The sequence below is a fragment of the Nicotiana sylvestris genome, chromosome 1 (genome assembly GCF_000393655.2).
Source record: "Nicotiana sylvestris chromosome 1, ASM39365v2, whole genome shotgun sequence".
NCBI classification, from domain to species: Eukaryota; Viridiplantae; Streptophyta; class Magnoliopsida; order Solanales; family Solanaceae; genus Nicotiana; species Nicotiana sylvestris.
In genome coordinates this window covers 20,900-31,971 of record NC_091057.1, presented here as the reverse complement: position 1 = coordinate 31,971, position 11,072 = coordinate 20,900, and the positions used below count along the sequence as shown (strand labels likewise).

The 11,072-nt window shown below is 34.8% G+C and overlaps 1 protein-coding gene across 1 annotated transcript; it reads right to left on the bottom strand.

Moving 5' to 3' along the window:
• Window positions 1-305: 305 nt before the first annotated feature.
• Window positions 306-10,253, bottom strand: LOC104227279 (protein neprosin-like). Its single transcript, XM_070161718.1, has 17 exons — window positions 10,152-10,253; window positions 9,988-10,041; window positions 9,567-9,704; window positions 9,336-9,458; window positions 6,627-6,794; window positions 6,199-6,291; window positions 5,924-6,118; window positions 5,691-5,747; window positions 5,426-5,581; window positions 5,258-5,311; window positions 5,040-5,177; window positions 4,933-4,952; window positions 4,598-4,848; window positions 2,630-2,663; window positions 1,035-1,104; window positions 479-547; window positions 306-419 (listed from the first exon to the last, which is right to left on the bottom strand). Exons 1-17 carry the CDS (start codon window positions 10,251-10,253, stop codon window positions 306-308), a joined length of 1,836 nt encoding a protein of 611 aa, XP_070017819.1.
• Between the last annotated feature and the right edge of the window lie 819 nt (window positions 10,254-11,072).

Genomic DNA, 11,072 nt, shown 5'->3' with positions numbered 1-11,072 from the left:
AGAAAGCAGAAACTTTCTGTCCCAAAACCCTAATTTTCAATGAAGAAGAGAGAAAATCGCAGCAATTGTGTTCTGTTATGTCGCGCATCAATTAGGGGTTTGTTTCGTATAAAATTAAAAACAGACCCAATCTTTTTTTAAAAAAAAAATAGGCCCAGATGCGATTTTTGAACAAAAGCGATCGATATGTCGCTTCTCTCGCCTCGTCGCCTCGTCGATTTTTCCTCTAAAGCGTGCGCTTCAGCTGTTCGCGTCGCCTTAGGCACAGAAAAGCGATACTCTGTCGCTTCGCGTCGCTTCGCGCTTTAAGCGATGAAGCGTGCGCTTTTCCAAACACTGTTTGAGAGCAGCGAAGTTAAAAGAGAATTATCCCTAAATGCACGAAATTGATTAGGAACAGAAATGAAACTAAGCAATAACTAGAAAAACAGAGAAAACAAGAACAGTATTAATACAAAGAAAACAAGACAAAATTTACTTGTCTAGTAGAACTCAGAAAAGGAAGATCTTTAGGTGAGTCAGTACACAGTAGAGAGAGAGAAATCAACTGCAAATTAGAAGTGAAGCAGATACAAATGAATTGCAAAGTTATCTAAAGTGCATAATCTTGTATTGACCATGAAACATTCCAAAAGAACTCAGAAGCATGAAGGTGAATTACCACTTAGGAATTACAACTAGACTACAACAACAATAACTAGACTGCGCTTAAACAAATTTCCTGAATGAAAGAGAAAAATAGCAACAGATCTGATTTCCTCTTGTTTTGACCAGAACTAAGAGTTGGTTAAATTATCCAAATAACATTTTGAGTAAGAAGTGGTTCACCCAAGAACTTGACTCAACCAAATCTCCTTCTCTAATCAACTGAAAAAACATTTTCGAGGATTTCTTCAATAAGTACTAAAATCTTAGGAAAGTTAAAAAAGGACGATGAAATTCATATAGCTGAGTCCAACTTATTGCTTGAGATTGAGATTGAAACGCAGTAATTATCCGCAAAAAAATAAAAAAGATTTGGGATTTGAACATACCTGAAAAATGAGATTCACACTTTGATTTGAGGGATTTTGACAAATGAGATTCACATTTTGGTCAAACCAACTGAAACAAACAAAGCCATATACAGTAGTTCTCAAAAAGCATAGAGCCAGATATTTAAGAGAAAAAGGAAAAAGAAATCGAAGGAAAAGGTTAGAAGAGTGAAATTTTGAAGGAAGCGTACTCAGAAATCTCTGATTCCAGCGGATTCTTAGAAGCGTGTGATACTTAGAAGCGGGATTCAGATTCCATCTCTGAGGGCCGATTCGCTAGGCAGTGAAATTTTCGCTGAGGGTCCGATTCTCTGAGAATTTTGTTTGGTGAAAGCTAGGGTTGTGTTTGAAGAATTTGGCTGAGAGGTGAATGTTTCGTTCATACCACAGAGCGACCCACCAGTACAGCTGAAATGTTTTAATTAATTAGAATAGGTATTTGCCTTTTACAAATTATTTTAAAAGTAAAAATATGTGGTATTTGAGCGACCTAGTCGCTGCAACATAGATTTAGCAGCGATTGTCCAAAAGTCGTCACAAAAAATATGGAGCCAAAATTTATTTTTAGCGGAACTGAAAATTCCAGCCACATCAGTGGGGACAGAAAAATAGTCGCTGCTAAACATTAACCATTTGTAGCGACATCTAAAAGTTGCTGCTAATAATATAGCTGTTGTAGCAACCTATAGAGTCGCTGCTATATATTGCCACTAATAATCCAATTTCTTGTAGTACTATTTCATGTATTTTGTTATTTCCGCACTTTTCAGTAAATTCAGACTCCTATTATATTGTGTTATTGCTTCTGAAATCTATCTAAGTTTGTGGGAATTGTGGTAATAAGGTCGGGCTTGCCTAGTAGTGTGCTGAGCGCCATCACGACCGGGTTGGGGTCGTGACAGAAAGCGGTTGTTGTGGATTGATTTGGTCATGAAAGTTTGAGGTAAGTGTTCGGTCTAACCTTAGCTTGAGGGATTAAGAGTCGAGTCATATTTTCTACTTGTTTTGTGTTGTGTACGATCTATAGGCATGGTGACGGGTATCTATACTTTGGTGTCGAGCATGGCTGTGAGTCCTAAATTGCTAAATTGTTGTATTCTTACTTGATCCTATGAGAACTTTGATAGATGATCTTTGATACTGAGCAAGTATTTAGTTATTTCCATGGACTTTGGTTATGATTGAGTATTGGTGTTAATTGTGTTAATTAGAAATTGAATAGGATTGGTTATAGCTGAATCTCCCTTGCCGGGATAGTTGATTTGATATTTTTGTTCCCTTGCTAGGAAATCATTATGTTATCTTGTTCCCTTGCCGGGAAATCATTATATTATCTTGTTCCCTTGTCGGAATTCTCTTTGTAATAATGTGTTGGATTGAAATGGGAGCGGGTGGTACGCCTACCACAAGATTTATGAAATGGGAGCGGGTGGTACGCCTACCACATGATTTATGAAATGGGAGCGAGTGGTATGCCTACCACAAGGTTTATGAAATGGAAGCGGGTGGTACGCCTACCACAAGATTGATGAAATGGGAGCGGGTGGTACGCCTACCACATGACATTATGAAATGGGAGCGGGTGGTACGCCTACCATGAGATATGAGAAATGGGGTCGGGTTGAACGCCTGCAACAAGATGAAACTTAAAATGAAAGTTGTCTTTATGTCTTTATTCCGTGTTAGAAGTTAAATTGTAGTATTTTCCATAATATTCCTGAGATTCTGCTTTCATCTGCTACCCCAAAAGCATGTTTTCCCCTCCCAGCTTTAATTGTTTATTTCTGTTGTTTCTCCCTTGTATTTGTGTGTGTGTGTGTGTGTATATATATATATATATATATATATATATATGCACAGGTTTATCTGAATTTTGGTTCTAGCCTCGTCACTATCTCGCCGGGTTAGGCCAGACACTTACCAGCACATGGGGTCGGTTGTGCTGATACTACACTCTGTGCTCTTTTGCACGAATCCAGGTGTCGGAGCAGCTTACAGTGCGCAGCAGTAGCCAGGGAGCAGTCCTTCAGTCCACGAGATTCCCGAGGTAGTCCTGCAGGCGTCCGCATGCCCGACATCTCTTCTACCTTTTCCTGCCCTGTTTCCCTTGTACTGAGACAGAGTTTATTTATATTATTTCAGACTTTTGTATTTAGCATTCGAAGATAGTCCGTGAAATATTGTGACACCAGGTGCTGGGTAGAGACTTGTATTGATATTTTAGACGATATTTCCATATGTAGTTCAGACTTCCGCTATCTTTTATTAATCACCGTCTTTTAATTGCTTATTCTTCAATTATTTAATGGTTTTAATCATGTATAAAATGAGATAGAATAATATTTGCAAATGTTCTTGGCTTGCCTAACTTTTACGAGTAGGCGCCATCACGACTCTTGAGGGTGGGGATTCTGGTTCGTGACATAATTCTAGGTTTACAAAAGAGTTTTTGTAAATGCTGTTTGGTTCACTGATTTAGTAAAGAGTTTTGGGAAAATTCTTCTGGGACGTAGGTCGTGGTTTTTTCACCAGGTGTTTTCCACGTAAAAATCTCTGTGTTCTTTATTTTCTGTATTTATTATTCTGCAAACAGTAGAGGTTGGAACACATAAAAGAACCTGGTCTTTCTATAACTGGTGCACGCAAAAATTGGACACCACACAAATCACCCTTCCCCCTCTTGTGTGGTATTGACGTATAAAACATCATGTAGTTTATCTAATTTATGCCTATGGGGTATACTTTATCTATGGAAAATATTTTTTAAAATTTTCTTATTCTGATTGATGTAATTCTGTTTTTGAAGATGTTTTCTTACTTGATTAAATTAATTTTTAATATAAAGAAAAGATGTAATTTTTCAGTGAAAATATTGATTTTACTTATGTTATTATAATAAAGGTGTGGTGTTATTTTAAAATTCTAATCATGTTTGTTGTTTTATATTTGAGATGTAATTTTTAAATTTTCAAATAAAAAATATCTATTAGGTTGACCCAAATCAATTCAAAAAAATCGATTAAACATCCTAACAAAATTTGTATTGGTCATTACAAAGTATACATTGAAGGAAATTATGGCACCGGCCAACTTAAAATCCTAGATCCGCCTCTGTTTATCAATAAACTCAAATTGAAACAAAAGTGGCCTTTGCAGCAGAGAGAATTGTTTAATTAGCATTGTTAATTTGCGACCCAAACAATTCTGATGAACAATAGATCCTACTCTAACGCTCATATCAACTCTAGAGCATGTTATTACTATATTAAATGATGTGCCCTTAAGTTTACAATATAATGTTTGGTTACAATTCACGTTTCTCACACAGATACATCTGCTTATCTGCATAGCTTGTTCAAAAATCTAGATATTACTATCATATAGAGGATAAAATTCTAAATATAAGTAATACCTTGATAACTTAGAGATTCTCAATCAAATGAAAAGTAAAACAAATTAATATATAGTAAACCTAAAAAGATATTGCACCAACTTTCTTGCATTATTTAGAGAAATTAATCAAATTACAACAGAATAACTAGATTAGACTCATGAATGCTCACCAGGTCCACCATAAACCATCACATGTTTGAAATAATCCCCACCATTAGGAATATCTATGGCATTGTATAGATTAGGGTTGTTTACATATGTTGGCAATTGACCTACATTAATATTGTCACCCTTATCACTTAGAAGTGTAATATTTCTGCAAAATGCGTCATATAAAGTGTTTCTAATGGGGAAAAATCCTGAACCCATGGGAGGTTCACGTATTCCTGGTGGACTATATACGACTCCGCCCCATTGAACGCTTGTTGCATAATAGTCAAAGTCATCAAACACCTCTCGAGCCCAAAAACCAACTGGTATATTAGCGTTTGTGATGAACAATCACCAGTTTCCTTTGTTTAGGTCCTATTTTCAACCAAAAAAAAAAAGGTTAACGAATAAAGATCGAGATCGTTTATGCTTGAATTTCAAAAAAAGAAGAAGAAAATTTACCCAATTTATCGAAAGTTTCGTCTCAAATAATTTCCCTCCACGTTGTGAAACGGGATAAAGTGCTCCATCTACAACTATTTCTCGGTTTACAAGTACAAAGGCAGGACATAACAAGTTGAAACAAGCATTTTTACCATCCTGAAAGTATGAAAAGAAATATTTGAGGAATTATATGAAAATTTTAAAAATCTAACTAATTATATTAGTTAGGGACTTGCCTGGAAATGTATGTATAACCTAGTCGCGTTGTCACCATATAAGGTAGGATCAACCTAATTAAAGCAAATAGAAAATAATGTTAAATGTATAAATGGTAGTTCACTTCTTTGTTTAATTATGTAAATAGGAAAAGAACTAATTCCCAGTGAAGAGCTCATTTGACTTACTCTCCAACCAACTTGTATAATATTAGGTCCTTTAACTATTTTCAAACGACAAGCACTATGTTGTTGACCTTCGACATGAGGATTATAGATACTAGTTGTCATGGCGCCTCCTCCAAATTTGTTACTCGGATTGTCTTCGGTATGAATGATTGCAAGCTGAAGAAAGTAAAAATATATAGGATCACTCAAATTTGAAAATTCTTCAGGAAGAGCTAGGAATAATTTAAACATAATTTAAATAAATATGATAAATCATGATATTTACCTTGTACCCTTGTAAAGGTTTGTATCTTCTTTTTTTCGAATCAATGGAGATTTCCCTCTGTGCAAAAGTAAGGTAATAATATAGATATATTATATTAAAAAACTCAATTAAAGCTGTGATAGCAAATGGATCTTTGGCATGTTTTGTTTATAAGTTATAACTAGCAATAAAATATAGTGAAATATGAATTGTATTGGAACCAACTTTGTCAATTGAAAATAACATAATCTTACATGAATAAGTGGATTGTCGACCATTATATCTTCTGGTGGGGGCAAAAGTTTATGTCTAATAAGATCTTCTTTCGTTGTTCTTCTGATAGGAACAGTTCCAACAGGACAACCTCCCTCTGGCAATCTTATTCTTGGCAACTCATTACTTGTCGATGTAGTTGAATCACTCTCTTTCACATACGAAGAGGGTTTCATCTGCTCATACAAATTTTCTTTTTATTATTCATCACTTATTTTCAAAATTGAAAAAAAAAATGATTATATTGGAGGCAAACCTGAGGATGGTAATTGTGATTCTTTAATAATGGATGATCAAAGGCAGGTTGCTTATAGAAGTCCACACAATCATATATATCACCATATTCAGTCTGTTAATGAAAAAATTGAAATATTAATGATTTACATTATATCAAAGAGGCTAAGAGTATAATTAATTAGCAGTGTATACATAAAAAAGTGGGCGTATGATATGGATGTAGATTTAATGAAAAGGTCATTTGAGAAACGAAACAATTATCTCCAAGACAGGTAATTAATAGTAGCAGAATATCAGAAATTCAAAACTGCACACACCGAATAAGAATAGGAGAACTTAAAAACCGAAAATAAAAAGGAAAGGCAAAATTAAGTTACAAAATAGAAATGTAATCACTAAACAAGTTACAAAAAACAATTATGGCAATTTAACTATTGAGACACGTACCGTAATCGTTTTAATTGCAGGCTTATTGAGACGTTTTAGTTGCCTCTCCAACTCTAGATCTTCTTGTTTGTCGGATAACTTTGTTCCTCGAACCCCATCATAACTCAAGCATAGAAAGAGAAGCAACAAAAGTTGTTGTATAATAATCTTTCGATTCATTATCATTTTCTACATCATAAAAGAAAGTTTACTTAGAAATGTGTCGTATAGGAAGATGATTTATTTCAAATAAATAAATTTCTAATTATTTTTACAAGTCGATGACTTATTCTAGCTAGTAAATGTCATCTAGAAGAATGAAAGTCGATACGTGGGTAGTGAAGAGTGTAAAAGAGTAAGAAAAAAAGAAAAAGAGCATTTAATATGGCACCAAACATTCATAAAATTTCAGATATATCAAATTAAAGTAAATTAAAATAGTAGAAAAAAGACCACCAATTACTTGATTCACCAATACTCTTGAGGTTGAATTTTTCTATCTGGTCTTGCCTAAGCTACTATCAAGAAGATTTTATACTTATTAGGATTTAAAGTGTTTTCAATTATTTTTGGTAATAATATCCATAGAGGAGATTAATTCGTTTTGTAGGAGTATAAAGAGTGTCTAATACTTCTATATTTTTATCTTCTTACCTTTTGTGGAGGGAAAAGTGTGAACTAATGCAATGACATTACCATAAGGAGATTATTTAACTAAAGTGGAAAAATAATTTCCATTTTTGAAGATTTATTTCTTTATTGATTAATGGATCATTGATACACCTCTGGAAAAGATTTTAGAAACTCGTTGATGAATACTCGAAAATTAATGAATCTTAAATGGTTTATTTTGTTTTTTCAAGAGTTGAAATAAATGGTTTTGGCTCGTCTTGATTTCTTAGTCTCCATTTCCCCAAATTTTTACTTGGACAAGTGACAAATGAAATAATTGTTGCAGCTCAAACTCCAGTAAATCTTTTGGGAATTTTCCAATCCGCATTTTTGTTGTCCAAATTAATTTATTTTGGTAAATGTTTGAATAACTTTAAAGGGCAACTAAATATTAATTAGCTGTCTAAAAAGTAGCTATTTGTTGAAGTTTGAATTCTCTTATGTTCTTTAAATTATAATACATCCAAGACGAATTAACTGCTGAAATATGACACAATAAGGGGCAGTCTTAAACTTTTGGTCCTGCTAAACAAAATCTTTAAACTCCAGAGAGTCAGCCATAAGAATGGGTTGGCTCACCGAGAGTCAGACATATGAGTCAACCGTAAGAACTTAATGAATGAGTCCGCCCAAAAAGAGTCGACCATAGGAACTTAATGAATGATTCGGCCCAAAAAGAGTCGATCACAAAAACTTAATGAATGAGTTGGCCCACAGAGGAGGTTTGGTCATGTAAATGTGATTTATATTGGAAATTTTACCTCTCCTATATCAAAGGTATACAATTTACTTATTATAAACCAAAATTAGTTTAAAAAATTATTTTCTATAGTTACCTTTTATATTTTATAGCAAAATAAGTATTTATAGTATATACTACCATTGATGCATGAAATACGCTATTTATGTTTTTCCTATCTCTTAGACAGCTGGACATACCTATTTTTAAGGTGATTGTCGTTACTGTATTCATGAATACATAGCGCGATTATATGTGAATACATGCGCATACAGCTGGACTGCCCTGATATTTATGAATACAGCAGTGCGAATACATGTGAATACATGTGCTTACAGCTGGACTGCCCTAATTTTAGCGCTTTTTGCTGCTGTATTCATGAATACATGGTGTGAATACATGTCAATACATGCGCTTACAATTGGGCTGCCCTGATTTTAGGCGCTTTTTGCTGTTGTATTCATGAATACATGTGAATACATGCGCGTACAACTGGACTACCCTAATTTTTAAGCGCTTTTTGCTGTTGTATTCATGAATACAGCAGCGCGAATACAACGAATACATTACCGTAACAACTAAATAGTAGCTGTAGAAAGTAATTTATATATGGTAGCTCTAAGAAGTTAATAGCCACTAAACAATAGTGAATTCTGAAAATTCCTCATTTATATTTTGGAACTCTCAGGTTCATTCCACACTTATGTCATTTGGCCAAAGGCCTAATTATGTTTTGAATTAAAACAAAGATTTCTAACCAAATGACTCAAATAATCATGAATAAATAGACAGGTTTAAGTGGTTCACTCGGTATACGTTGAAGATACTAGGTGCCGATTGCGCTGGTCTTTTTGGGGCATGACAGTTAGAGATCTTGGCGGTTTCCTAATTAAAAAAAGACAGAAGAAGAAAGAAAGAAAAAATATCTCCATAAATAATTGTAAAGGTTTTCTTTCTCAATCAACTGAAAATTGAAACAAAATACAATTAACATAAAAAGATATTGCACCCACTTTCTTGCATTTATTTTGAGCAATTAATCAAATTACCATAGAATGGCTAGACTTAATTAAAGACTCATGTCTGGTCACAAGGCACCGGGTCCACCATAAAACATTGTGTTTTTCAAATAATCCCCACTAAATATTACATTGTACAAATTAGGGGCGTCTAAATAATATAGCAAGTCGCTTGTATCAATGTAGTCACCCTTATCACTTAAAAGTTTAATATTTCTACAATATCCGTCATAATGAATGTCTTTAATAGGTAAAAAGCTTGAACCCATAGGTGGTAGGTATTCCTGGTGGACTATATACGACTCCGCCCCATTTAACGCTTGTAGCAAAATAGTCAAAATCATCAAACACCTCTCGAGGCCAGAAACAAATTGGTGTATTAGTCTCTGTATAGAATAGCCACCAGTTTCCTTCATTTTGATCCTATTTTCAATAGTAAAAAAATGGTTAACAAATAAAGGTCGAAATTGCTTTTATGCTTGAATTAATTCTTCTACTTACTTAAAGGTAGAATAAACAAAGAAAAATTACCCAATTTATCGAAAGTCCTATCTCATATACTTTCCCTCCACGTTGTGAAACGATATCAAATGCTCCATCTATAGCTACTCCTGGATTTACAAGTACAAAGGCAGGACATAACAAGTTGAAACAAGCATTTTCACCATCCTGAAAGTATGAAAAGAAAATACTTGAGGGAGCAAAAGGAATTATGAATTATTTAAAACCCTATCTAATCATACTAATCAGCACAATTAAAAAAGCAGGTTTTAGCGACGGACAAATTTTGTAGCTAAACTGAAAAATTCGTCGCTAATCTCATTTAGCGACGGATTAGTAATGAATTATCAAAAAATTCTGGTAGCTATGGTCTATGAGCATTTTAGCGACAGATTAGCGACGACGTTCGTAGCTATTTTCAGATTTTTTTTTCTTGTAGTGAGGGACTTGCCTGGAAATGTATGAAAAATCTAGTCGCGTTGTTACAATACAAGGTAGGATCAACCTAAAAAGAAAATAGGAAATAATGTTAAATGTAGGTGAAAAGATAGCTCACTTCTTTATTTATGTAGATAGGAAAAAGAAGATTCACAATGAAAAGGTTAATTGACTTACTCTCCAACCGACTTGTATCATATTTGCTCCTTTAATTAGTTTCAATCGACATGCACTGTTTTGTTGACCTTCGACATGAGGATTATAGACATTAGTTGTCATCGCGACTTCTCCAAATTTGTCACTTGGATAATGTCACGACCCAAACCCCGGTCGTGATGGCGCCCAACACCTTGTTAGGCAAGCCCGACCATTTGAACATTTCCAACCCAATCATTAACTTAAAATACCAATTTAAGCATAAATTCTCAGTTTGATAATAATAGGAATAGTGTGGAAACCACAACAAAAGTAATAACAGCCCAACAGATCCGACGTTGCAAGTCAGAGCCTCTAGATACAACTGATCAATATCATATACAAAGGAAATCTAGATGCGGAAGTAAAGGATAGATAAGAGGAGAAATCGGGTCCTGCGGACACCGGCAGCTACCTCGATAACTCCGGTACTGAACTGGACAGCAGCAAATAATCACAGCTAAGCCTTCGGGATCCCTGTATCTTCACACACGGTGCAGGGAGTAAAGTGAGTACTCCAACTCAGTGAATAATAGCAATAAATAACAACTGAAAATAAGAAATCCTTTAAGAACACTACACGGTTCTAAAATCAACAGTGAAGGCAGTAAATATGTGTTAAGCAGGGAAAACGGATAAAAATCCTCTAACTGTCCAACAATTTACTAACACTGCTGCGGCGCGCAGCCCGATCCACATCTAATATTGCTGTGGCGCGCAACCCGATCCAATATAATATATAATACTGCGGCGCGTAGCCCGATCCAATAGATATAGTCGACTGCGCTCACTAGGGGTGTGTGCAGACTCCAAAGGGCTCCTTCAACCCAAGCGCTATAATACTGCGGCGTGCAGTCCGATCCATATATATAATATACTACTGCGGCGTGCAGTTCGATCCAA

Excerpts from the sequence above, each read along its gene's own strand:
- LOC104227279 (XM_070161718.1), bottom strand. The coding sequence starts at position 10,253 with ATGACAACTAATGTCTATAATCCTCATGTCGAAGGTCAACAAAACAGT. Across the intron at positions 548-1,034 it reads GTGTGAATCTCATTTTTCAG|TTGATTTCTCTCTCTCTACT; the intron begins GTATGTTCAAAT and ends TCTAATTTGCAG. Across the intron at positions 420-478 it reads TTCTGAGTTCTACTAGACAA|TTATTGCTTAGTTTCATTTC; the intron begins GTAAATTTTGTC and ends CTGTTTTTCTAG.